Here is a 26,507-nt window from a genome sequence, read left to right as displayed (position 1 = left end):
TGTATCACAAATGCAGCACAAGGTGGTGCTATTGCATAACAGAGAACAATATCCAAAAGCCAACTGCTCTTCTGGTGGCCTGCAAAAATAAGACATTATTATGCACACAGACCTCAAAGACAAAGGCAACAGATTTTAGGAAAAGCAGACTTAATCTGGTGGGGGAACGTGTCCAGTTCAAGACAGAGAGATAGACAAAATAAAGATTTCTTAGGAGGAATAACTATGGACAGCGATTCCTGTGTTTTCATTCTGCATTCAAGTGAACCTGTATCAATGGAAAGAGGTTGCATTAAAAGGCAAGTTCTAGTTTTTTTTCTCTGTCTAAATATTCTCTGTCTAGAAATGTGTGAGTCTTTGCACTATTCAGTACCTGAAGAAAAGAAAACTGGGTTTCTAGTAGCTAATGTGCTGAAAGATTTAAAAATTGATGTAAAAGAATTATCTGCTAGGAAAGCCAAGTTAGTTCCAAAGGGCTCTAAAGAGTATTTCCTGCTGGATCTTCATTCTGGAAACCTAGTAGTAAAAGATACAATCGACAGAGAGGTTCTGTGTGGTCAGAATGAGCGTTGTATTCTATTCTCTGAAATTTTGCTAGAAAATCCATCACTGCTACATGGAATTGAAGTTGAAGTAGAAGATGTGAATGACAACGCTCCCAAATTCTCTAAAACTGAGTTCCTTTTTGAAATATCTGAGCACATTCCAACAAAGACCAGATTCCCTTTGGAAAGGGCTGAAGATTTAGACAATGGGGAAAATAATGTTCAGAATTATACGCTTACTCCTAATGAACACTTTAAACTAGAAGTGCAAACTCACACTGATGGTAGAAAATATGCAGAACTGATTTTAGAAAAAGCATTAGACCGTGAGACTATTCCTCAGATTACCCTAATTCTAGAAGCAGTGGATGGAGGGTTCCCAAGGAGAACTGGTGTAGTGCAAATAATAATTGATATTTTAGATGCAAATGATAATATTCCTCATTTTGAACAATCTGTGTACAAGGTGCAGCTTGTGGAAAACAGCCCACCAGGTTTATTGGTCACCAAAGTTGCAGCCACTGATGGTGATAAAGATGTCTATGCTCACATTACTTACACTTTTAGCCAAGTACCAGGAAATGTGCTCAGATTATTCAATTTAAACAGTCATACTGGAGAAATTACTGTTGTGGGGAAAATTGATTATGAAGAAAATAGCAAATATGAACTGAATATCAAAGCCACAGATGGAGGGGGACTGTCTGCTTACTGCAAAGTACAGGTGGACATTGAGGATGAAAATGACAATGCCCCAGAAATAACCCTATCATCTGTCACTAATCCCATACCAGAAGATTCTCCCCCAGGAATGGTGGTGGCCCTCTTTGGTGTTAGAGATCAAGACTCTGGGGACAACAACAGAATTATTTGTAACATTGATTCAAACTTGCCCTTTATCCTAAAATCCGCAAAGAACAATTATTACCAGCTTGTGACTCAACAACCATTGGACAGAGAACAAACATTACAATATAACATCACCATCATAACTACTGACCAGGGCTTTCCCAGTCTTACTTCAATGAGAATTATTACTATTTATATTTCAGATGTCAATGATAACCCCCCAGTATTTGAAAGATCTTTCTATGATTTCCACTTGAGAGAAAATAACATTCCAGGTTTGCTCATTGGATTAATTCATGCAATTGATTTGGATGCAGAACAGAATGCCAAAGTAACCTACTCTCTTTTGTTTGGAAAGATCAGGGAAGAGCCTGCATCATCTTACATCTCCATCAACTCTGAAACTGGGAACTTGTATGCTATTCGATCTATAGATTATGAGGATATGCAGGATTTCCAGGTGATGGTGAGGGCTGTCGACAAGGGTTCACCTCCCCTGAGCTCAGAAACGATGGTCCGAGTTCTTATCACAGATGAAAATGACAATGCCCCCTTCATCCTCTGCCCCCTTCAGAACAGCACTTCTCCATCAAATGATCTTGTTCCCAGGGGAGCAGAGACAGGCTACCTAGTCACCAAAGTGGTGGCAGTGGACAGAGATTCAGGGCAGAATTCTTGGCTTTCCTATCAGTTGCTGAAGGCCACAGATCCGAGTCTCTTCGCTGTTGGGACTCAGAATGGGGAGGTGAAAACCATGAGGCCGGTGAACATCCGAGACAGTTTCAAACACACTCTTATTGTGGCAGTTAGGGATAATGGGCATCCTCCTCAGTCTGCCTCTGCGACCCTAAGAATTCTTCTAGTGGACGGCTTCTCTGATCCTTACATGAAAATTATGGATAACCCTAAGGGTGAAGTCCCACAAGAGGGAGATCATACTCTAACACTGTATTTGATTATCTGCTTGGTTGCCATCTCATCCATTTTTCTGCTCTCTGTTATTGTGTTTGTTGCAACCAAGTTTCAGAAGCGAAGGAAACTCATAGGAAGTTCTAATTCTGCATTGAATTTCCCTGGGCGACCAAATTTGCAAGAGAAGTGTGTGGACCCTAATACTGGGACATCTTCCCAGGCCTACAGCTATGAAGTGTGCTTAGCTGAGGGGTCTCTGAGCAGTGAGTTTAAATTCCTTAGGCCTTTCTTTCCTGTTTTTACTATGGAGCATAAAAAAACTCTTCGGAATCCACAGATTCATAATGATTGCCATGATCTTCCTAATCAATTGGAGGAAAGAGACCATATATCCCAGGTGAGAATGATTATTAATGTAATTATGTTATAAATCTATATGGTTTGAATAACTCAGAAGTTAATAATTTCTAAAAATAATAAAATTGTAGCAAAAGTTTGTAGCAAAACTACAATGATGAAGTCTGTTTAGCTGGTGGGTTTTTAAATAGTGAGTTCAGATTTGTCAAGCCAATATTCCTGATGTTTTCAATGGATCCAAGGAATTCAACAGACTCTCAGGATACCAAACTCAGGTCAAGCAAATTGAATTGATGTCATAGAAACATAGAAACATAGAAGACTGACGGCAGAAAAAGACCTCTTGGTCCATCTAGTCTGCCCTTTTACTATTTCCTGTATTTTATCTTAGGATGGATATATGTTTATCCCAGGCATGTTTAAATTCAGTTACTGTGGATTTCCCAACCACGTCTGCTGGAAGTTTGTTCCAAGGATCTACTACTCTTTCAGTAAAATAATATTTTCTCATGTTGCCTTTGATCTTTCCCCCAACTAACTTCAGATTGTGTCCCCTTGTTCTTGTGTTCACTTTCCTGTTAAAAACACTTCCCTCCTGAACCCTATTTAACCCTTTAACATATTCAAATGTTTTGATCATGTCCCCCCTTTTCCTTCTGTCTTCCAGACTATACAGATTGAGTTCATTCAGTCTTTCCTGATACGTTTTATACTTAAGACCTTCCACCATTCTTGTAGCCCGTCTTTGGACCCGTTCAATTTTGTCAATATCTTTTTGTAGGTGAGGTCTCCAGAACTGAACACAGTACTCCAAATGTGGTCTCACCAGCGCTCTATATAAGGGGATCACAATCTCCCTCTTCCTGCTTGTTATACCCCTAGCTATGCAGCCAAGCATCCTACTTGCCTTTCCTACCGCCCGACCACACTGTTCACCCATTTTGAGACTGTCAGAAATCACTACCCCTAAATCCTTCTCTTCTGAAGTTTTTGCTAACACAGAACTGCCAATGAAATACTCAGATTTAGGATTCCTTTTCCCCAAGTGCATTATTTTACATTTGGAAACATTAAACTGCAGTTTCCATTGCTTTGACCATTTATCTAGTAACGCTAAATCATTTACCATATTACAGACCCCTCCAGGAATATCAACCCTATTGCACACTTTAGAGTCATCGGCAAATAGGCAAACCTTCCCTACCAAACCTTCCCCTATGTCACTCACAAACATATTAAAAAGAATAGGACCCAGAACAGACCCTTGTGGCACACCGCTTGTAACCTGACTCTGCTCAGAATACTCGCCATTAACAATAACTCTCTGATGTCTATGCTTCAGCCAGCTTGAAATCCACTGAACTATCCAGGGATTAAGTCCAATCTTCACTAATTTATCTATCAGCTCTTTATGTGGAACCGTATCAAAGGCTTTGCTGAAGTCCAGATAGGCAATATCCACGGCACCACCTTGATCCAACACCTTTGTGACATAGTCAAAGAACTCAATGAGATTAGTCTGACACGATTTGCCTTCAGTAAAGCCATGCTGATTTGGGTCCAATAAGTTATTGTTTTTTAGATGCTGATTTATCCTCTTTTTGAGTAGAGTCTCCATCATTTTAACTACAACTGATGTCAAGCTAACTGGCCTGTAGTTACCAGCTTCATCTCTACTGCCCTTCTTGTGGATAGGCACAACACTGGCCATTCTCCAATCCTCAGGAACATCTCCTGTTAACAGGGATTTGTTAAACAAATCAGTCAGGGGGGTAGCAATGACAGATCTGAGTTCTTTAAGAACTCTGGGGTGGATGCCATCTGGACCCATTGCCTTATTTATCTTTAATCTTTCAAGTTCTTCTAAGACATCGGCTTCTAAGATCACTGGAGCTGAATCCGTACAGCTGGAAGCAATGCTATATCCCTCTATAGTATTATTATTATTTTGTAAGGTGTCTTTTGAGAAAACTGAACAGAAGTAGCTATTGAAATGGTCAGCGATATCCTTATTCCCATCAATGTATGTATTATTCCCGGTACTAAGCTTTGTGATGCTGCAGTTTTTCTTCTTCCTATCACTAATATATCTGAAGAAGGTTTTATCCCCCTTCTTTACAGATTTTGCTATTTCTTCCTCTTTTGAGGCTTTAGCAGCATATATTATCTGTTTCGCCTCCTTCTGTCTCATTTTATACACCTCTCTATCAGCTATACTTCCAGACTCTTTATACCTCCTATAGGCAGCCTTTTTTTCATTGACTATAGCCCTTACATCATTGCTAAACCATAGCGGTTTCTTCTTCCTTTTACCTTTAGTTACTTGCTTTACATAAAGTCTTGTGGCTTTTAAGATGGCCTTTTTTAATACAGTCCACTGGGTGCTTGCTCCTGCCATTTTATCCCTCCCCTTTAATTCATTATTTAAATATTCCCCCATTGCATTAAAATTTGTTTTTCTGAAATCCAATACTTTGGTTGCAGTATAGGATTGCTCACCATCAGTTTTTACATCAAACCACAAACATAGATGGTCACTGCAACCTAAATTTTCTCCCACCTTGACCTCTGAAACCCGATTCCCATTGGTAAAAACTAAATCTAGAATATTCTCCCCTCTAGTTGGTGTCTTAACTAGCTGTGCCATAGCTGCTCCTGTAAAGGCCTCTACTATATTCTTACTTTTGCATGTAAGGGCACTGGGGATATTCCAGTCAACATCAGGCATGTTGAAATCACCCATAACCACAATATCTCCCTTTACTGCCATTAGGGTAATCTCATCCACCATCTTGTTGTCATGTTCCTCAGATTGCCCTGGAGGCCTATAGATCACCCCAATTCTAATGACAGAACCGTCTTTATTTTGCATGCAAATCCAGAGGGTCTCCAGATCTTTACATGTATTTTGAATTAGTATTGTTTTTAGACTTTCTTTAACATAAATGGCTACTCCACCTCCCCTTCTCTCTATTCTATCCTTCCTATACAGTGTATATCCTGGTATGGATATTTCCCATTCATTAGAATCCCTAAACCATGTCTCAGTTATGGCAACCAGATCCAAATTATCTCTAGATATTATGGCCATTAACTCACAGAGCTTGTTGCTCAAGCTTCGAGCATTTGTGTACATTACCCAAAGGACATTATTTTCATTATTAGTTTGCCCCTTATCATCAGCAACTACATCTATTTTATTTACAGCTCCCTTTTCATAAGCTTCCAGAAACTGATTTATCCTCATTGGTCGGGGACAGAAATCCTCCACATCTGGTACATCTCTGTCCCCTTTACCTAGTTTAAATGCCTGTCCAAAAAAGTTCTGAATTCCTCACCGAGCACCTGGGCATCTCTGTATGATGGATGCAAACCATCCCTCTTAAACAACTCCCTATTAGACCACCTATTGACATCATGACTTACATAACCAAAACCTTCAGCTTTACACCACTGCCTTAACCACACATTAAACTCTCTGATACAACTTGTTTTACCCTCCTGGCCACAAACCGGTAACACCTCTGAGAATGTCACTGAATCAGTTATTTTACCCAGCTCCACACTTAGACATTGAAAATCTCTTTTTACTACATTAACATTTCTCTGGGACAAATCGTTTGTGCCAAGATGCACCACCACATCAACGTTATTATCTTTACTCACAGCCTTGATAATGTTTGTAATCCGCCTCCTATCCCTGTGGGCAGTGGCTCCTGGAAGACACCTCATCACCTTCACTACATCCTTCCTCTGTCCCAAATCAACACCTCTGACAATCGAGTCACCCACAAGAACATGTGTCCTCTCTTTATTTCTACTAACTGGACTTGGTATGGTGACACTCAGCTCCTCATTTACAACAACTTCTCCTTTGAACATCCCCTCATTCTCCGCCTGAGGGGCCTTGCTAATATCTACAACATCCCTACTATTTAAATCCGCAAGAACATTATAGGAATTGGATACAGAGAGACCAAAATTGTTATGTTTTTGTTCAACCGCACATAATCTTCCTGAACCAACAGTTGTCCAAACAGCCCTCCTCCTCGGGGGGCGCTGTGGAAGTGGAGGCTGCACACATGGCTGCATTACAGCACGTGGCTGGGACAATCTTTCCACTTCTGCCTGCAAGCTACAAACTAAGGACTGCAATCTAGAGATCTCGCCATCTAACCTAGATGTCCTAATGCAAAGAGGGCAGTACCCCAAGTTCCACAAGGTACTACGGAACACAACAGCCAAACAAGTTTTACACTGCACCAAGCCAATCATCTTAACAATGTATTGAAATACAGGTACTTAGCAAGAAAATGAACCCCTATTGCTACCAAACTTTGCTGATTTTGGTTTATAGTTATATAATTCGCGCGCCACCAGGCGCGCGGGCCACTATTTTTCTTTTCTCTTCCTCAGTGTTCTTAAAGTGCAGTTTAAAATGGTTTTTCTGACTCTTTTATACTTCCCAGTCTAGACCCTCCTCCCTGAATTCAAAAACACAATCAGCCAATAGAATTTCCCTTTAAAACCAGTTATCTCCTCTCCCACTTGAATTCAGAAATACAAACTGTATAAGAGCACTATTTTTCTTTTCTCTTCCTCAGTGTTCTTAAAGTGCAGTTTAAAATGGTTTTTCTGACTCTTTTATACTTCCCAGTCTAGACCCCTCCTCCCTGAATTCAAAAACACAATCAGCCAATAGAATTTCCCTTTAAAACCAGTTATCTCCTCTCCCACTTGAATTCAGAAATACAAACTGTATAAGAGCACTATTTTTCTTTTCTCTTCCTCAGTGTCTCAGGTAAGAATAAGGTTAAACCTTTCTAAAAGTTTTTTAATTTAAATTTCTAATATTCAATTATTCAAAGATGCCATAGGGAGCAGATTTTCTATGGTTAATCCTAAAAAATATTGTGTCCATAGATAGACTGTATTGTTCTGCATTTATTTCTGAATAAATCCTTTTGTTTTGCTTTGCTTTTTAAAACTTTCCTGTTTTTTATAATGTTCATTTCTGCCTATCATTTGAAGAAGTCAAAATCATCTTTCCTATTTAAAGTAGAGAATTTTCATATGATTTTTTGGGTCTCCGAAAGGCTGGAAAGAACTGCAGCTGAAAGGAAAGTTAAAGGCTTTGAATTAAAAAAAAAACACCTTTCACTTTGGAAAAAAACCCCTCCTATATTCTCTTTCTCACTTATGCATTGATAGTCACTCAGGATGTATATTCCATTTCACATTATTTTCTGGTTAAAATAGAAAAAAAGACATCTAAATGTCAGTATATTGTGGGATATGAAATTGGAAAGATAGGTGTTTCAATTAAAACTGGATTCCCTGCAAATGCTGTTTTCATATTAACAATTGTTGTTATGATGTTACAATATATTATTTGAAAATACAGAGCCATTTTTAAACAGGTAGGCAATATGTTTATACTGATCATGATTTGAGTACTTTTAGATGCTGGTCATATGAACATCTTTATACATCTTATACAAATCTTTGTATAAGTAAATCTGCATATATTGACCCAAAAAATTCACTAAACGTTTTGCCTAGTAAAGTGAAAGTCCAGGGAGTAAACTGATGCCCCCCATCACTTCAGAAAAGGACTATGAAGGAGCAGTTTGCAATAATCTCCAGCTCTAAACGTAATCTTCCATTTACTTTTAGCACGTGGCAGAAAAACAGAATTACATAAAATCACTCATCCTTGTTCAAATGGTGTCACACAACTGAAGTCTGCATATTCTGGGCTACCAAATGCACAGATATAGAATAGTGAACCTGGCTCAATAGTAATAACTGCAAGAGGACTCTTGGACTCCTAGTCACTTAAATATTAGCTAGCTGTGTGCGGCAGCCATAAAAAAGACATGCAATACAAGGCTTAATTATCAGAGCAATAAGATAGGATAAGATAGGATAGGATGATCTGGAATCAAGATCAAATCAAATATTAATACCACTCTATAATGCTCTGGTAAGAGCACACTTGGAACATTGCATTCAATTTTGGTCACAACAATATGAAAAAGGTGTTGATACTCTAAAATAAGTACAAAGAAGAGCAACACAAGATGATTAGGGTACTGGAGGCTAAAAACATACAAAGAATGGTTGCGGGAATTGAGTATATCAAATTTAATAAAAGAGTAGGGAATAGAGGTGTAGGGAACAGGAGCAGGAGTGACATGAAAGAAGTGTTCCAATTTTTAATTTTTTTTAAATTAAAAATAAACTTTATTTGTAACACACGAAACACAAACAGCAAAACACAAAAAACATTAAAATAAAAGTTGGACAATTTGTGACATGCCTGTAATACAATTCTAACAGTGCTTATTTTCTATTACATGGATTATATTTACATAATATACATCAAATCTTAGCAATGATCTTATTCAGATATATCTTTTTCCTTTTATGACCAATCCTCTGACATTTACTCTCCAAATTTTCTAACATTTATTAACTCCTTTTTTTGCTTTTTGCTTTTTTCCCATCCAATCATAGAACCTATTCCAACAATTAGTATGCTCTCATCTGTACTTTTTATTTCCATTTCTGCACACATTGTTGTTTTTTCAATTATATTTTCCTCAATAGGCATAGTTTCATTTTTCCAATATTGTGCGAGCACTATTCTCGCTGCTGTTGTTATATGAAGGGTTAAAAACAATAGGTTTTTATCAAAGTTTTCACTGGCTATACCTAACAGAAAAAGTTTGGGCTTCTTTTCTATTTTTCTCTCTTCTAGCTGTTCTGGTTTCTGGTAGAAATTTAGCAATTACAAATAGCTCTTATTAAATGCATTATTTCATGAATAAAGAAACTCCACTTATTTCTCTGCTCTTTTGGAATTCAAACACATTTCATACAGGCACTTATTTGTTGGTCCGTTATCTCCCTTAACTGCATTTCTCACATTCCTTCTCCTTCTCCACTTAACAAGATTTATTTTCCTAACAGCATGATTTCTAAAATTCATAACCACTAATTCATAACCACTATCTGAATCCGAGTCCTCAATATCTTCATCATTCTCCAACTGACTAGGAATATGTACAACACCATCCCCCTGCTCAGGGTCCCTCCGCTCCCCTTGAGGAAAATTAGGGTGAGGTTTATCAGGGAAATTAACATGAAAATTAGCAATCAAACCAGGAGCATCAATGTCATGAGCATCCATCCAAACAGTTGAGTCAGGCCCGCCTCCGGACCATTCCACCTGGTATTGGAGACTGTCGTTGAGCCAACGAGAGTCCCGGATGCTAGTAATGTCCAAGCATTGTAGTGGAATGCAAAGGGTGATGTCTGGATGGGAGGGAGCAGGACCGGCAGGGCCCGGGAGTGGGGCCCGAAGTGGAGAGTCAGGGGAGACTGCAGCAATAGTGAGCAATGAAAAACAGGATGCACCCACATGGAAGAAGGTAGAGTCAAACGGTATGTGACAGGATTGATGACCTTTTCAACAGGGAAAGGCCCAATAAAACGTTGATCCAGATTGCGGTGAGGTTCAGAAGAAAGGTATTTGGTAGAAAGCCAAACTTGATCGCCAACAGTTAATGAGGGAGTGTCTCTGCGGGAACAGTCGGCAAAGCGTTTGTAGTCTTCTTTGGACGAGTTGGTGAACGGCACGTTACTCGTTGAGAAAATCACCAGCACGTGGAAACGGCAAATCAGCAGGAGTGAGCGGAAACAAACAGGGATGGAACCCGTAGGTGGCGCAGAACAGTGTGGTCTGCATAGTGGTATGTTCAGAGTTATTAAAGGCGAACTCAGCTACAGAGATATATTTGGACCAATCCTTTTGTCTGTCGTGAACAAAACAACGGAGGTATTGTTGCAGGATGCCAATAACTTTTTCGGTGCCCCCATCGGTTTGGGTAAGTGCCAGGGAAATCTTGACTTGGAGAGAGGTCATGAGTTCTTTCCAAAACTGAGCAGTGAATTGTGGACCGCGGTCGGAGATGATGGTGTCGGGTAATCCGTGGAGGCGGAAGATGTTTTGGATAAATAGGTGAGCTGTGATTTTGGCTGTAGGAATTCGATGACAAGGGATGAAATGAGCCATCTTGGTTAACATGTCCACTACTACAAATATAGCAGCGAACCCTTAGGAAACAGATAAGCAGGTGAGGAAGTCCATAGAAATGGTACCCCAGGGTCTTTCAAGTGTAGGTAAAGGTTGCAATAATCCCGGTGACTGCTTGGCGACAACGGATACACAAGTTAACATAGGTACTGACATCATGGCGGAGTCTGGGCTACCAAAAGGTACGAGAAATGAGGCATAGGGTTTTGAAGAGACCAAAATGGCCAGCGGCGGGATTATCGTGACACTGGTTGAGGATGAGACCTCGGAGTGGACCTGCGGGAACATAGAGCAGGTCACGGTAGTGGAGCAAGTCGTCAGCGATGGTCCATGGAGAATCAGGTTCTAGATCCTGTTTCCTTTGGGTGAGAAAGGGGTCCTGGCATTGCGCTCCCCAAATTATTTCGTGAAGATCTACCGTAGTGTGGGTGGCTGCGATCGACGCTAGAGACAGAATGGTACGAAGCGGTGCAGGTTTGTGGTTGTTGGTGTATTCAGGTTTGTGAGAGAGTGCGTCGGCTTGTGTGTTGTCCCAGAGAAGTACAGCTCCTACTCCAACATCGGAGGCATCGGCTTCGACGATAAATGGATGGTGGGGATCAGGGTATTGGAGAATAGGTTCTTGCATGAAAGCTTTTTTGAGATTAAGAAAGGCTTGTTGTTCTTCGGTGCCCCATTGGAATGGAACTTTTTCTGGAGAAGGCAAGTGAGGGGAGCAGTCAAGGTGGCGAAGTTAGGGATGAAGGCTCGGTGAAATGACATGGCCTAAGAAGTTGATGGCTGTTTGAAAAACTTTGCATACAGGTGGTGTTGTCAGAGGCATTGGAGTACTTGTCGTAAGTGGTGTAGGTGAGTTTCTGGTGAAGGAGAATATATCAAAATGTAGACAATCATGAAGTCGTCAATAAGGTCTTTAAAGATGTCATTCATAAAATGTTGGAATACTGCAGGGGCATTGGTAAGTCCAAAAGGCATGACAGTGAATTCAAAATGGCCGTAGTGGGTGGCGAAGGCGGTCTTCCATTCATCGCCTTGACGGATGCGAGTGAGGTTGTAGGCACCTCATAAGTTGATTTTGGTGAAAATGGTTGCTGTAGGGAGGTGGTCCATGAGTTCCAAGATTAAAGGGACAGGGTAGTGGTTGCAAATGGTAATGGAATTGAGTTTACAATAGTCACAGCAAAGTCTAAGGTCTCCGCTTTTCTTTTGACAAAAAGTACTGGGGCGGAGAGTGGTGAAGTACTGGGGCGGAGAGTGATGAAACCTCTGGCAAGGTTCTGGTCAATAAAGTTTTTTAAGGCAGCTGATTCGGGTTGAGACATTGAATAGAGGCATCCAGCAGGGAGTTTGGCATCGGGTAAGAAGTCAATGTTACAGTTGTAGGGTCGGTGGGGGGGGTAACTGGTCTGCTTCTTTCTCATCAAAAACGTCAGTGAAGTCAGCAATCTCTGGAGGGAGGGTGCAGGCAAGTTGGGCAGGAAGTGGAGTAGTAAATGGTGGACGGATGTGGTCAATGCATTGTAGACTTGGGAAGGAAATCCGGTTTTGGGACCACATGATATTGGGATTGTGGGTTCTGAGCCATGCTAAGCCAAGGACCATAGGAAATTGGAGGCCTCTGGTGACATAAAATTGAATAGGTTCTTCGTGGTGTTCAATGGTTAAGGTAAGTAGTTGGGTCTGGAATTTGATTGGTCCAGACAAGAGAACTCGGCTGTCGATGGTTTCAACAATAATAGGAGGTGTGACAGGGCACAATGGCATGGCATGAGAATGAGCAAAGGTCTCATCCATGAAGTTGGTGGTGGCTCCAGAATCCACTAAGGCAATAGCAGGGAGGGTTTGGGTTTTTTTTCCCTAAGTTCACCTTAGTGGCTAAGGTCAGGTGTCTTGACGGTCTTGTTTCCTCTGTCTTATCATCGTCATTTGGTTTGGTGCCTGCCCGGCCTAAGGTTTGCTTTAGGCTGGGCTCTGGTAGTTTCCCGGCAATGTAGCCTGCACCTGAAACACGGGTGTGGTTTTCGAGACTGGAGTGGACGAAGTGAGACGTCTTCTCTGAAGGCAAGTAGTTATCATGTGTCCAGCCTCTCCACAATACATGCATAGGCCTTCTGCTCAACGTTTGGCTCTCTCGGCTTCACTCAGGCGAGGTCTGGCCATATGAGATCCATTGGTTCCTCTCGAGCAATGACTGCTGGTCGGTTTCCTGTGTCTGTTGGTATCTGGAAGGGACGTCTTGGCACGGAGTTGAAACCGTTGTTTTGGAATCTTTGGCATGGAGTTGGCACTGGTTTGGTTCTGTCTCCAAACTGGTTTTCATATCTGGCAGCATGGTCCTGGGCAGATGAGAATTTAGTCTTGATGGTCAAATAGGTCTCGTAGAGTTCATTTAACATGTTAGGCGTTGGTTGGCGTGTCATCTCATGCACAATTCGGGTTTCAGGCCATTTTGGAACATACATAAGGGCTTTCTCATTCCAATTCAGGGGTGTGACTAGTTTCCAGAAGTTGGAGATATACTTCGAGATGGTCTTATTGCCCATGTGCCATTTGCGTAACTGAGTGATAGCGTTTTGTACACGCATAGGGTCTTGAAATTCTTGTTCAAACCTCTGGCGAAATGCAGCATAATTTTGCCCACTCAAATGCAGCACCTTTACACAGGCTTATCATGAAAGAGACTTTCATAGCATCCCTAGCAAAGTCCTCAGGAGATGCGTTAAAAATATTCTGACATTCTTGTAGAAATACGTCAAGTTTATCTCTTGCCCCTGTAAAAACGGATGGCTTAGCTAAGTAAATCTTTGGCCTTGGTTGAATGATTATTTGTGGTTGCGTGGGGGGAGGCCTTGATTTTGTAATGCGATGATTTGCGCTTGTAAAGCAGTCACTGTTTGTGCTAAAAGTTGAACATCATTAGCTAAATTGGCCATCCTGAGCTGGCTGGTTGAATTTCTTAATTAATTCAAAGACATGGGAGTTTCAACACTGTTCTGGTTTTTGGTAGAAATTTAGCAATTACAAATAACTCTTATTAAATGCATTATTTCATGAATAAAAAAACTCCAGTTATTTCTCTGCTCTTCTGGAATTCAAATACACCTGTTGGTCTGTTATCTCCCTTTACTGCATTTCTCACATTCCTTCTCCTTCTGCACTTAACAATTTTTATTTTCCTAACAGCATGATTTCTAAAACAGCAGCCCTGACTGTTAATCAACACAGAATACTTTTGCTTACTTGGGAGCGGCAAGAAAAACCTCCATTTTTCTCTTCGGCAACGTTGAAACTCCACCCTTCTTCCCCACTGACCCCCTGATGTGCCAAATACATCACTACAGTAATTAACCCATTCTTCTCCTTAATATCTTATTCCAGACACCTGTTCTCTACGTTTTTGGCCCTTCTGAATTTAGGGTTAACCCAGCGAGCATCTGATTCTCCCTCGCTAGATCCTGAACTCATAGCCCCATCCTGTGGCTGGCCTCCCACCTGTTCTATTACCTGTAACCCCAGGCCCCCCACTAATGCATAACCATTATCTGAATCCGAGTCCTCAATATCTTCATCATCCTCCAACTGACCAGGAGTATGTACAACACTAGCCAAGTCTGAATTTTCCATCAATATCTCTTAATTTTCTCACAACTCTACCACATGTGATAATATGATCCAAATTCTTTATTACATCTACAATATCTGGGTGAACACTTTTTGTCTATTTTAGCTAGTTGCGTGGGGGTTATATGCAGTAATGGGCAGCCAATTTTTTTACTGCCACACTGTAGGTGTGACTTATTTTGTAGGTGTGGCTTAATGGTCATGTGACTGGATAGGAGTGGCTTCTCGGCCATGTGATCAAGTGGGAGTGGCTTGAACGATCATCATCGTTCAAGTGAACTGTTAAGTCCTTCATTTCAGCCTTCCCAGTGTCACTGGCTGAGGTGACAATTTGCTTCATGTTTCCCATGCTCTCGTTCCTGGGTCACCCCCCGCCTCAGGCTGGGTAGCTAGGTGAACGGGTGCTGCCAGAAGCATAAATGCTGCCAGTGCCGTTCCCTCTCACACCTTCTGCTTGCACCTCAGGCAGGAGGTGGCCGTGTGAGGCTGGAGGGGAGCTGGGCAGGAGAGAGGGAAGCTCGTCCGAGGCCAGGAGGAGGAAAGAGGAAAAAAGCAAGGAGCACAGCAGCAACAGTAGAAGCAGCAGGGGAAAAAAGGAGAGCTGAGCCGAGACCAGTAATCCAGGAAGTGACAGGCGCCGATCAGCTGGAGCTGTGCATGCATCTTCATTTCTGCCGGTGGAACTGTATTCCACCCCATCTTGCCTGCTGCCCACCCTTGGTTATATTTCATCTAAAATGCATCTTGTACCATTTTTCTTTATAAGCTGTCGCTAATATTAACTTTTTGTTTCCGCTCCACAACTATTGCCATTCATTTAGATTAATGGTATAACCAAAGTCCTGAGCCCACTTAATCATATTTTCCTTCACTTGTTCAGCTTCCATTTTGTAATCTAATAAGTAGCAATACAATTTTTTAATCAATTTCTCCTCTGGGCCCAGTAATATTTTGTCTAGTACTACTTTTGGTTCAATACCACCCCCTCTCTTATATTTTTCCAATTTCTAAGGGCTGCTACAAAGAAAACAGGACAAGAAGCAATGAGTAGAAACTAAAGAAGGAGAGAAATAAACCTAGAAATTAAGAAGAAATTTCTGATGGTTAGAAAAATTAATCAGTGGAACAACTTATTTTCAGAAATTGTGGATTCTCCAACACTGGAGGTTTTTATGAAGAAATTGGACATCCATTTTTATGAAATGATACTTTCTGCTTCAGTAAGGGATGGGTTACAAGACCTCCAGGGTCTCTTCCAACTGTGTTATTCTGTTGTGTAGTGGAAAAAATGTCAGTACATAATAATATATACATTTCCTAAAAAATTGCATTATCATTAGAGTGACATCAGACTTTGGTTTTATCAACAGCCTTCTTCCGCATTCCAGAGGACCGCAAAATCTTAGATCTTCTTTGCTTTTCAGTATAAATATTTCCATCTACCAAGTTGAAGCTATCAACTTCAATTCATTTCTAATATAGTTATGGTCATGTAAAGGAAAATAAATTATTTAGCCAAGTCTAATACTGTTTTTAACATTAAAAATCTAGTAATACATTTTAATGAAATAAAATTTCAAAATAAGGATTCCCTACAGTTATATACAGTTATTAAGAACACCTCTAAAGAACTTTTCTAGATAAGAACTGGGTGTTCAAGATTTTTTTGCTTCTTCTTAAGAACCATTTTCTACTTAAGAACCTGAGCCCAGAAAAATTTCCCAGGAAATTTGAGAGCGGCACAAAGGTCCGGCCAGTTTCCTGCCATTCCCCCTTTAATTGCAGCCATTTGGGCTGCCAGAGGAGCCTTTTGGTGGTGCTTAAGGAGACTTTGGCAGTCCAGAGCAAACGGAGCATTTTCCTTTCTCTGGGCACTTGGACAGGGAATAAATCTCTGCCAGCACCCAGAGAAAAGAAATGGCCCCTTCGCTCTGGGCAGCCGAGGAGTCATCACAACAAAGGAAAGACGCCGGCTACAAAGCGAGCAAGCAAGAGGAGAGGGGAGCCCTTCAGCATGGGAAGGAAGAGGCAGTATGGGAGGCAGCTTCATGCCGGGTGCATTGGCGTGCTCCTCCTCGCCGCCTCAGAGTCCCTCTTTTTTTTTTTAAGCCTTAAAGTTTTGGATTTTTTTGATTCCCCTCACCTCACCTTCTTCCTTCGGCAGCGACTGTCCTCCCCTTCTTCTTCCTCCTCTTCTTTCCACCCAAATTCCGAGCTTTTATTTTTTTCCTAATGGGTTTGCACACATTATTTGCTTTTACATTGATTCCTATGGGAAAAATTGCTTCTATTTAAGAACGTTTCTACTTAAGAACCTGGTCACGGAATGAATTAAGTTCTTAAGTAGAGATACCACTGTATACTGTAAACTTTATTCATATTTTTCTGTGACTGAAATTAATTAAATCTAAATGGAGAGGATTAACATACTGGTAAATCCTTTCCTCTTATTGTTCTGTTGTGATATAATTTAAACAATTTATTTCTGGGCACCCTCAGGGAAAATTATATTGCAATGCTAGAGTTGTATCCCTCTCTCTCAATGTGCTATTATTTTTTGTGGATGAGGTAACTGGAATCTCAACAATTAAGAGCCATCATTTCCTGTAGGATCTTTATATTTTGAATAGGTAGGAGAGCCTATAAAATTATGATTTATTGCCTTTAACAGTAAAGGCCTTTACTGCCTTTTGAAGAGTCTCTTGAAAGCAGTCCTAGAGGCAGATTCTTCAGACAGCCACATGGTGGCAGAATAGGCATACATATTACAGGGAACTCAGATTTTGGTGTGAGCTGGAAAAGAAAAAACAAGTTAGGGTTCTGCAAGAAGACAAAGAGATTTTAACCAATGAAAAGATGAAAGCTGTGAGGTAAAGCAGCAGGAAATTAGCTCTTTCTGAGAGACAAAAACTGGATGAAAGTAAGGAGATTTATATTCTGTTCAAGAGTTAAAGAGAGTCCTGAATCATGGAACAATGCATTAGGAATAAACAAGGTATGTATCTTTTTTGGTTGCTTTATCTTCCTGGAGCATTATGTATTTCAATGTACTATTCTACACCTGAAGAAACCAAAAATGGTTCTAAAGTGGCTAATGTGTTGAAGGATTTGGAACTGGAAGTACAAGAATTCATTGATCGCAAAGCCCATCTCATTTCTGAAAGCACTAAGCAGTATTTCTCCCTTGATATTCATACTGGGGATATATTGATAAATGATAAAGTTGACCGGGACAGTCTGTGCAGCCAAACAGATACTTGTATACTTACATCTCAAATTGTGCTTGATAACCCTTTGGAATCATACAATATTGAAATAGTAATAGAGGACATAAATGACAATTCTCCCAAATTCTCTAAAAACGAATTTGAGATAGAAATTCCTGAGAATCTTCCTACAAATATGGCAATTCCCTTAGAATCTGCAGATGATGAGGACCTAGGAGAAAACAGCATCCAAAACTATACACTCAGCACCAATGAATATTTTTGGCTTCATGTGCAAAGGAACAAAGACAGAATTAACAACCTGGATCTTGTTCTAAAGAGATTACTAGATAGAGAAAAGGTGCCACATCTCAAAATCACTCTAATGGCTGTTGATGGTGGGGTACCACAGAACACAGGCACTGTTCAAATTAACATTGATATTCTGGACATAAATGATAACCCTCCTCAATTTTCCCAATCTGAATATAAGGTAAAAATAAAGGAAAACCTTCCTAAAGGCACTGCTGTGGGTAAAGTGGAAGCTACAGATCTTGATTTGGGTTTAAATGCACAAATCCTCTACTCATTCCACCGAGTGTCTGAAAGAATAAACAGTTTGTTCCTTTTAAATGAAAGGACTGGAGAAATCACTGTTGCGGGACAGATTGATTATGAAAAAGAAAGGAGTTATAGCATAAATATCAGAGCAACAGACGGAGGAGGACTTTCAGGTCACTGCAAGATACTTATAGACATTGAAGATGTCAATGACAACCCTCCAGAAGTGTCCATCATATCTTTGACCAGCATCTTAAAGGAGGATTTGGCTTTGGAGAAAGTGGTGGCCCTCTTCAGTGTGAGAGATCACGACTCTGGAGACAACAGCAAAACGGTCTGCTCCATTGAGATGAATCTCCCTTTTGTGCTGAAAGCCACCACAAACAACTTTTATCAGCTTGTGCTCCAAAGTCCCCTAGACAGAGAGACTGTCACTGAATACAACATCACCATCACTGCCATTGACTGGGGATCTCCTAGGCTCACTTCAACAAGACTGATTAATATTCAGCTCTCCGATGTCAATGATAACCCTCCCCTTTTTGAAAAATCTTCATATGACATGAAGATCCAGGAGAATAATAGTCCAGGCTTCCTCATTGGCTCAGTCCGTGCTTTGGATCTGGACACAAACCTCAATGCAAAGTTGACTTACTCACTTTTGCCTGGGAAGAGTGATGGCCTGGTGACCTCTTCCATCACAATCAACTCTGAAACTGGAAAAATGTATGCCCTGCGATCCCTGGACTATGAGCAGATAAGAGGCTTCAGTGTCACTGTAAGAGCATCTGATGGAGGTTCTCCTTCCTTGAGCTCAGAAGTGATTGTCCGAATTCACATTGTAGATGAGAATGACAATGCTCCTTTCTTCCTGTATCCCCTCCAGAACAACACATCCCCATGCAATGAGCTGCTTCCCAAGTCAGCCGATGCTGGTTATCTGGTCACCAAGGTGGTGGCAGTGGATGCAGATTCTGGCCAAAACTCTTGGCTTTCCTATGAATTGATGAAGGCCACGGACCCAGCCCTTTTCAGCATAGGGGCGCAGAATGGGGAAGTGAAAACCAGGAGAGCCTTGAATGAGCGAGACACAAACAAGCAGAGGCTGGTGATTCTGGTCAAAGACAATGGTCTTCCTCCACAGACCAGCACAGCGTTGCTTAATGTTCTTCTTGTGGATGGCTTTTCAGATCCCTTCCTGAGGAAGGTGGATGTCAGTATGCAAGAACCAGAAGAAGATAAAACCTTGACCAAGTATTTGGTGATCTGCTTGGCTGCAGTCTCCTTTGTGTTCCTGGTCTGCATTGTTGTGTTTATTGTGGTCAAAGTGTTCAAGAAGGATTGCCAAAGCCAATTTCCTGCTACTCATCCTCACTTCCCACCTCCCATTGCTGATACCCAAGAGAATTGTGCTGATTCACAGACCGGATCACTTTCAAAGACTTACCATTATGATGTTTGTTTGACTGGTGGATCTTTAAGTAGTGAGTTCCATTTTCTCAGGCCTCTCTTTCCACTCTTTTCTGTGGGGGATGTAAATATTCCCGGGTACCACAAGAGTTCTGGTTGTGAAGATATCTCTGAGCAGGATACAGATAACCAATTACATGAACAGGTAAGTTACCTTTAAGTATTTTATTTTATTTTTTCATATTATTTCACAAAGATTCTTTTCTTTAAATTAGTTTTGAAAACTAATTTGGAGGTGGATTTTGACAATGTGCTGAATTGAAATAAAATGATATTCAGTAATTTGTAATTTAGAGCATTGCAACAATTGAGTTTAATTCTGAGTACATTATATGAACATAGTCATCCTATAATGTAGCTACAATCTTTTACTGATGTCACTTTGCTCCGTATATGGAAAAGGTATGGCTTGGCCAGTAATAATCTGTAGTCCTACTAAATATTATGGACGTTACTTGCTAACCCCTGGTACTGACATTGTCAGCATGAAGCCCAACTCTAGACTATGATTATTTTGTTTACTCCATTTCTATTGTCCGTGATTAGACTAATGCCAACTAGCAAAGCTTCCCTAGCCTGCTCTTCAATTTCCTGTGCATGCACAGTCATGGCCGAAGCCGTTCTGCCCGGGAGCTACCAGCAGGAAGAAATCCTGCAGGAAGAAAAGGATTTCTTCCCGCTGGCAGCTCCCGGATGGGATGGACCGCCGCCGCCACCATGCAGGAACCTAGCCCCATGGCTGCTGGTAAAGGTGTTCCAGTCCCAGATTTCTTCCTTCTGGCAGCTCCCCCATGGGACTAAATGGAGAGCCTTTGCCGGCAGCCATGGGGCTCAAGCAGGTAGAGCGTGGGCAAGAAGCAGCTCAGAGAGGTGGCTGCCGCCTGCCACACACACCCTCCAGGCCTGCCCTGGAGCTTTTTTCTGCTGGTGGCCACCTCTCCGAGCTGCTTCTTACGCTGGCTCAGCTAGGAGACGTGCTCGGTACTCTGCCTATTCGAGCCAGTCCCACTCTGGTTGCAGTGGGGCAGCAGGCGCTTCTCCTGGCCGAGCCAGCTCAAGAAGCAGCTTGGAGAGGTGGACGCTGCCTGCTTTGTAGCATTTTTTCCTGCTGGCAGCTCTGGGCTGGAACTTTATTTATTTATTTATTACTTAGATTTGTATGCTGCCCCTCTCCGAAGACTCGGGGCGGCTCACAACACGTGGAAACAAATCATAAATAATCTGACAATTTAAAATATTAAAGATTTAAAAAAGACCCCATATACTAACAGACATACACACAAGCATACCATATATAAATTAAACATGCCCAGGGGAAGATGTTTCAGTTCCCCCATGCCTGATGGCAAAGGTGGGTTTTAAGGAGTTTACGGAAGGCAGGAAGAGTAGGGGCAGTTCTAATCTCCGGGGGGAGTTGGTTCCAGAGGGCCGGTGCCGCCACAGAGAAGGCTCTTCCCCTGGGGCCCGCCAACCGACATTGTTTAGTTGACGAGACCCGGAGAAGGCCCACTCTGTGGGACCTAATCGGTCGCTGGGATTCGTGCGGCAGGAGGCGGTCTCGGAGATATTCTGTTCCAATGCCATGAAGGGCTTTAAAGGTCATAACCAACACTTTGAATTGTGACCGGAAACTGATCGGCAGCCAATGCAGACTACGGAGTGATGGTGAAACATGGGCATACCTAGGTAAGCCCATGACTGCTCTCGCAGCTGCATTCTGCACGATCTGAAGTTTCCGAACACTTTTCAAAGGTAGCCCCATGTAGAGAGCATTACAGTAGTCGAACCTCGAGGTGATGATGGCATTAGTGACTGTGAGCAATGAGTCCCGGTCCAAATAGGGCCGCAACTGGTGCACCAGGCGAACCTGGGCAAACGCCCCCCTCGCCACAGCTGAGAGATGTTTTTTTAAGGTGAGCTGTGGATCGAGGAGGACGCCCAAGTTGCGGACCCTCTCTGAGGGGGTCAATAATTCCCCCCCCCCAGGGTGATGGACGGACAGATGGAGTTGTCCTTGGGAGGCAAAACCCACAGCCACTCCGTCTTATCCGGGTTGAGATTGAGTCTGTTGACACCCATCCAGGCCCCAACAGCCTCCAGGCACCGGCACATCACTTCCACCGCTTCGTTGACTGGGCATGGGGTGGAGATGTAAAGCTGGGTATCATCCGCATATTGATGATACCTCACCCCATGTCCTTGGATGATCTCGCCCAGCGGTTTCATGTAGATGTTGAATAGCAGGGGGGAGAGGACTGACCCCTGAGGCACCCCACAAGGGAGAAACCTAGGAGTCGACCTCTGACCCCCCACTAACACCGACTGCGACCGGCCAGAGAGGTAGGAGGAGAACCACTGAAGAACAGTGCCTCCCACCCCCAACCCCTCCAGACGGTGCAGAAGGATACCATGGTCGATGATATCGAAAGCCGCTGAGAGGTCAAGGAGCACCAGGACAGAGGATAAACCCCTGTCCCGGGCCCGCCAGAGATCATCCATCAACGCGACCAAAGCGGTTTCCGTGCTGTAACCGGGCCTGAAACCCGACTGCTGGGGACCTAGATAATCGGCTTCTTCCAAGGACCGCTGGAGCTGGAGTGCCACCACCTTCTCGACAACCTTCCCCATAAAGGGAAGGTTGGAGACTGGATGATAGTTGTTAAGCACAGCTGGGTCCAGGGAGGGCTTCTTGAGGAGGGGGCGCACGAGCGCTTCTTTATAGAGTGATGGAAAAACTCCCCTCCCCAAGGAAGCGTTGGTAATCTCCTGGGCCCAGCTCCGCGTCACCTCCCTGCTGGCCGAAACCAACCAGGAGGGACACGGATCCAGTAAACAGGTGGCAGAACTCACAGCTCCAATGGCCTTGTCCACTTCATCAGGTGTCACCAGATCAAACTCTTCCCAGACAGGTGGACAAGTACGTGCCCCAGTCACCTCGACTGACTCAGAACTGACAGATGACGCTGCCGTCGCAGAGGCCAGCAGTAAAAAATGCTCCAGGGCAGGTCTGGCAGGTGGGCATGGCAGGCAGCGGCCACCTCTCCAAGCTGCTTCTTGCGCTTGCTCACACCCAATGCTCTGCATGCTCTAACCGCCCCTGTCCCACTCTAGCTGTGGTGGGCCAGCAGGTGCGTCTCCTACCGGAGCCAGGAAATGCGCCAGGTGGCTCGAATCTCCTCTCCAAATGGCCCCAGCAGCGGCAGAGGCACCCCACATCTGTCAAATGCTGTGCCCTCTGGCCCCACCTAGTCAGTAGTCATCCAAGGCCGGCTCTAAGATCACCAAGATGGTTGCAGTGGACATAGATTCTGGCCAAAATTCTTGGCTTTCCTATGAATTGCTGAAGGTCATGGACCCAGTCCTTTTCAACATAGAAGCACAGAATGGGGAAGTGAAAACCAGGAAAAGCCCTGAATGTGCGAGACACAAATAAACAGATCCTGGTCAGAGAAAGTGGTCTTCCTCCACAGACCAGCACAGTGTTACTTAATGTTCTTCTTGTGGATGGCTTTTCGGATCCCTTTCTGAGGAGGGTGGATGTCAGTGTGCAAGAACCGGAAGAAGATAAAACCTTGACCAAATATTTGGTGATCTGCTTGGCTGCAGTCTCCTTTGTGTTCCTGGTCTGCATTTTTGTGTTTATTGTGGTCAAAGTGTTCAAGAAAGACCCCCAAAGCCATTTTACTGTGACCGTTCCCCACTTCCCACCTGCCAATTCTGATATTCCAAAGAAGTGTGCTGATTCACAGACCTTTCCAAGACTTTCCATTATGATGTTTGTTTGACTGGTGGATCCTTAAGTAGCAAGTTCCAATTTCTCAGACCCCTCATTCCTGCCTTTTCCATGGGAGATGTTTACATCTCTTCAGGCCCTCAAGATACATCTGAAAGGGTTGAAGGTAATGGTGCAAAGAAAGAGGTGAGGAAAACCATGCAATTAATCTAGCTCCTTATTTTTTCTCCTCCCTCTTTGTTTTTTTTTTCTCCATTGGTTATTTCTGAGTAAGTTGCTGCTCATCTACCAAAGAACCAGTTGGCCTGATGACTTAATTAAAGATTTAGTTGAGTTTTATCATTTCTTCTGAAATTTAGTTCTAAAATGCTTCTCTCTTTCTCCTTCCCTCCTTCCTTCTTTCCCTCCTTCCCCCTCTTTTGTATTTTTATTTTGCTGCTTTTAGTGTCAGTTTAATTTATGTGTCTGCAAGTAAATAAACAACAGTTTGCAGGCTGGAACAAAGTATTACAAGTATTCTGCTAAAATGAGGAGAATTGAAAATTTTGAGCTTTTATTTTATCGCCAGAAAATAGCAGATTCTTTCACATAATAGTTATTTTTTATGCCTGTCTTCCATAATTGCTGAGGAAAGGACTGAATTCACAAAAATAAATGCTCTGCAATACTTCATTATGTAGATTATTAAAGTAACTTACCACATGGTGTTTGAAGATTATATTGACAATTATCAAATTTATGGAAGTTCCATCATGATCTGATTGTTCAGCAATTTAAGTCACCCTTTTCTTAATGTTGTGTTAGCTTCTTCATATCACACTGTAAGAGACACCTGAATCATATATTAAAATATGTATCACCTAATTTATTATATTATTATGTTGTTCCCTAATTGATCCATGTTTGAATAGATTCAATTTTCATACAGATCAAGAAAAAAATTGAAAGATATTAGTGGGGATGGGGAACAGAGGGAGGGAAGCAGTAGCCATTAGGGTAAATAATGGTGTGAGCCTTTCTGGCAGAGAAATTGAAATTTAAAAGGAAAAGAAATCTAGAGGAAACTATCATAACGGTGTACCTCCAAGCTCACTTTGGTTGAGAAGATGTTGTGCATCAGGGTGGACAATTCATCCTTTCATCTGTCCACCCACCAATCCCTCCATCCTTCAATCCATCAGTCCATCCATCAGTCCATATATCCATCCATCTTCTGTGGTGCTCTCAAATAAGGGAAATCTAAAAATGTAAACCCCAATTAAAAAATCCCATAGCTCAATCAATCCAGGTTACACACATACATGCAGTACATACAGTATAATTGGCCATGACCGATGTCAGTTCCATGGCCCCCAGGTCTACCAGCACAGCCAGGTCTTCATGGCCTTTAGGAAGGCTAGTAGGGTGGGATCAATACGGACATTGGGGGGGAGTTGTTTCCATAAAGCCAGGACGGCCACAGAGAAGGTCCCTCCCCTCGCGGTCTCCCAACCTGCATTGTTTAGTTGATGGAACCCAGAGGAGGCAAACACTGTGTAATCTTATTGGTCTCTAGGAGGTGTGCAGCAGGAGATGGTCCCATAGATAGCCTGGCCCTACGCCATGTAGGGCTTTATTATAAGGTGATAACTAACACCTTGAATTGTGGCTGAAGACTAATTGGTAGCCAATGCAGCTTGTGGAATGTAGGTGTTATATGGGTGAACCGTGGTACACCCATGACGGCATGTGTGGCTGCATTCTAAACTATTTGCAGTCTCTGAACACTCTTCAAGGGTAGCCCCATGTAGAGCACATTGTAATAATGTGAGGTGATGAAGGCCTGAGTGACTGTGTAAAGTTTCCTGGTCCAAACAGGGCCGTAACCAATATACCAGACGGACCTGGCCAAAGGTCCCCTTGGTCACAGCCAAAAGATGGTAATCAATGCTCAGCTTTGGATCCAGAAGCACACCCAAGTTACAGACCCTGACTGAAGGGGTCAATGTTTCTCCCCCCCCCCCAGAACAATGGATGGGCGGATATAATAGTCCACAGGAGGAAATGCAGGAGTCTTGTCTGGGTTGAGCTTGAGTCTGTTGGCTCCCATCCAGATTTTTACAGCTTCCAGTCACATCACATCCACTACTTCATTAAATTGACATGGGGTGAAGATGTACAACTGGGTATCATCAGTGTAGTGATGATACCTCACTCAATGTTGTCGTATAATCTCACCCAATGGCTTCATGTAAATGTTAAATAGTAGGGAGGAGAGGACAGACCCCTGTGGCACTCCACAAAGAAGGGGCCGAGGGGTGGACCTCTGCCCCACTACTAACACCGATGGCGAATGACTAGAGAGATAGGAGAACCACCACAGAACAGTGCCCCTCACTCCCAACCCCTCCCAACGGTGCCTGTTGCAGAAAGATACTATGGTCAATGGTATTGAAAGCTGCTGAGAGGTCAAGAAGCACCAGGATAGAGGAATAGCCCCTATCCAGGGCCTGCCAGAGATCATCCATCATCGTTACCAAAGCTGTGACCGGTCCTGAAATCAGACTGAATGGGATCCAGATAATTGGCTTCATCCAAGGACCACCGGAGCTGGAGTGTCACCACCTTCTCAACAACCTTAGCCAAGAAGGGCAGGTTGGAGAATGGCCTGAAGTTCTTCAATTTGGCTGGATCTAGGGTCGGTTTCTTGAGGAAGAGTTGCAGCACTACCTCCTTCAGTGGCTGCAGAAACAACCCCCCACTCAAGGAAGCATTAATTAACACCTGGATCCAGCTGTGTGTCACCTCCTGAGTGGCTGAGACCAGCCAGGAGGGGCCTGAGTCCAGTAAGCAGGTGAAGGAACTTACAGCTCCCATAGCCTTGCCTACTTCCTCAGGAGTTACCAGGTCAAACTCATCCCAAATAACAAGACTAAGACCTGACCCTGTCACCTCAGTCTGAATTGCCCAATTGGAGTCCAGTCCATTCTGAATCTGAGTGATTTATCTGCAAGAAACTGAACAAATTCGTCAGCTCTACCCTGCAAGGGCTCCATTGTTTCCTCTTTATTCAGGAGGGAACCGGTCACCCTAAACAGGGTGGCTGGGCGAGAATCTCCAGATGTAATAAGGGTGGTAACCTACGCAGACTTTGCCACCTCTATCGCCACAAA

The 26,507-nt window shown here is 42.7% G+C and overlaps 2 protein-coding genes across 2 annotated transcripts in view; both read left to right on the top strand.

The window, feature by feature from the left end:
- Positions 1 to 8,405, top strand: part of LOC139165415 (protocadherin beta-16-like) — a 32,245-nt gene extending 23,840 nt beyond the window's left edge. Inside the window, exons 2-3 of the mRNA XM_070748598.1 lie at positions 344 to 2,703; positions 8,340 to 8,405. Of these exons, the coding sequence (XP_070604699.1) occupies positions 344 to 2,703; positions 8,340 to 8,405 (2,426 nt within the window). The remainder of the gene's footprint in view (positions 1 to 343; positions 2,704 to 8,339) is intronic.
- Positions 8,406 to 17,430: 9,025 nt separating this feature from the next.
- LOC139165414 (protocadherin beta-16-like) lies at positions 17,431 to 23,407 on the top strand. Its single transcript, XM_070748597.1, has 2 exons — positions 17,431 to 19,767; positions 23,060 to 23,407. The coding sequence occupies exons 1-2, from the start codon at positions 17,431 to 17,433 to the stop codon at positions 23,405 to 23,407; spliced, it is 2,685 nt and encodes an 894-aa protein (XP_070604698.1).
- Positions 23,408 to 26,507: the final 3,100 nt, after the last annotated feature.

The sequence above is a fragment of the Erythrolamprus reginae genome, chromosome 3 (assembly GCF_031021105.1).
Source record: "Erythrolamprus reginae isolate rEryReg1 chromosome 3, rEryReg1.hap1, whole genome shotgun sequence".
In the NCBI taxonomy this organism is placed as follows: domain Eukaryota; kingdom Metazoa; phylum Chordata; class Lepidosauria; order Squamata; family Dipsadidae; genus Erythrolamprus; species Erythrolamprus reginae.
Note: the sequence above shows the minus strand (reverse complement) of the source record. Positions and strands in the feature narration are given on the sequence as shown.

Bases quoted from the DNA above. Each gene is read 5' to 3' on its own strand.
- LOC139165414 (XM_070748597.1), top strand. From the start codon at position 17,431: ATGTACTATTCTACACCTGAAGAAACCAAAAATGGTTCTAAAGTGGCT. The intron at 19,768-23,059 runs GTAAGTTACCTT...ACAAATAAACAG, and splicing joins ATAACCAATTACATGAACAG to ATCCTGGTCAGAGAAAGTGG.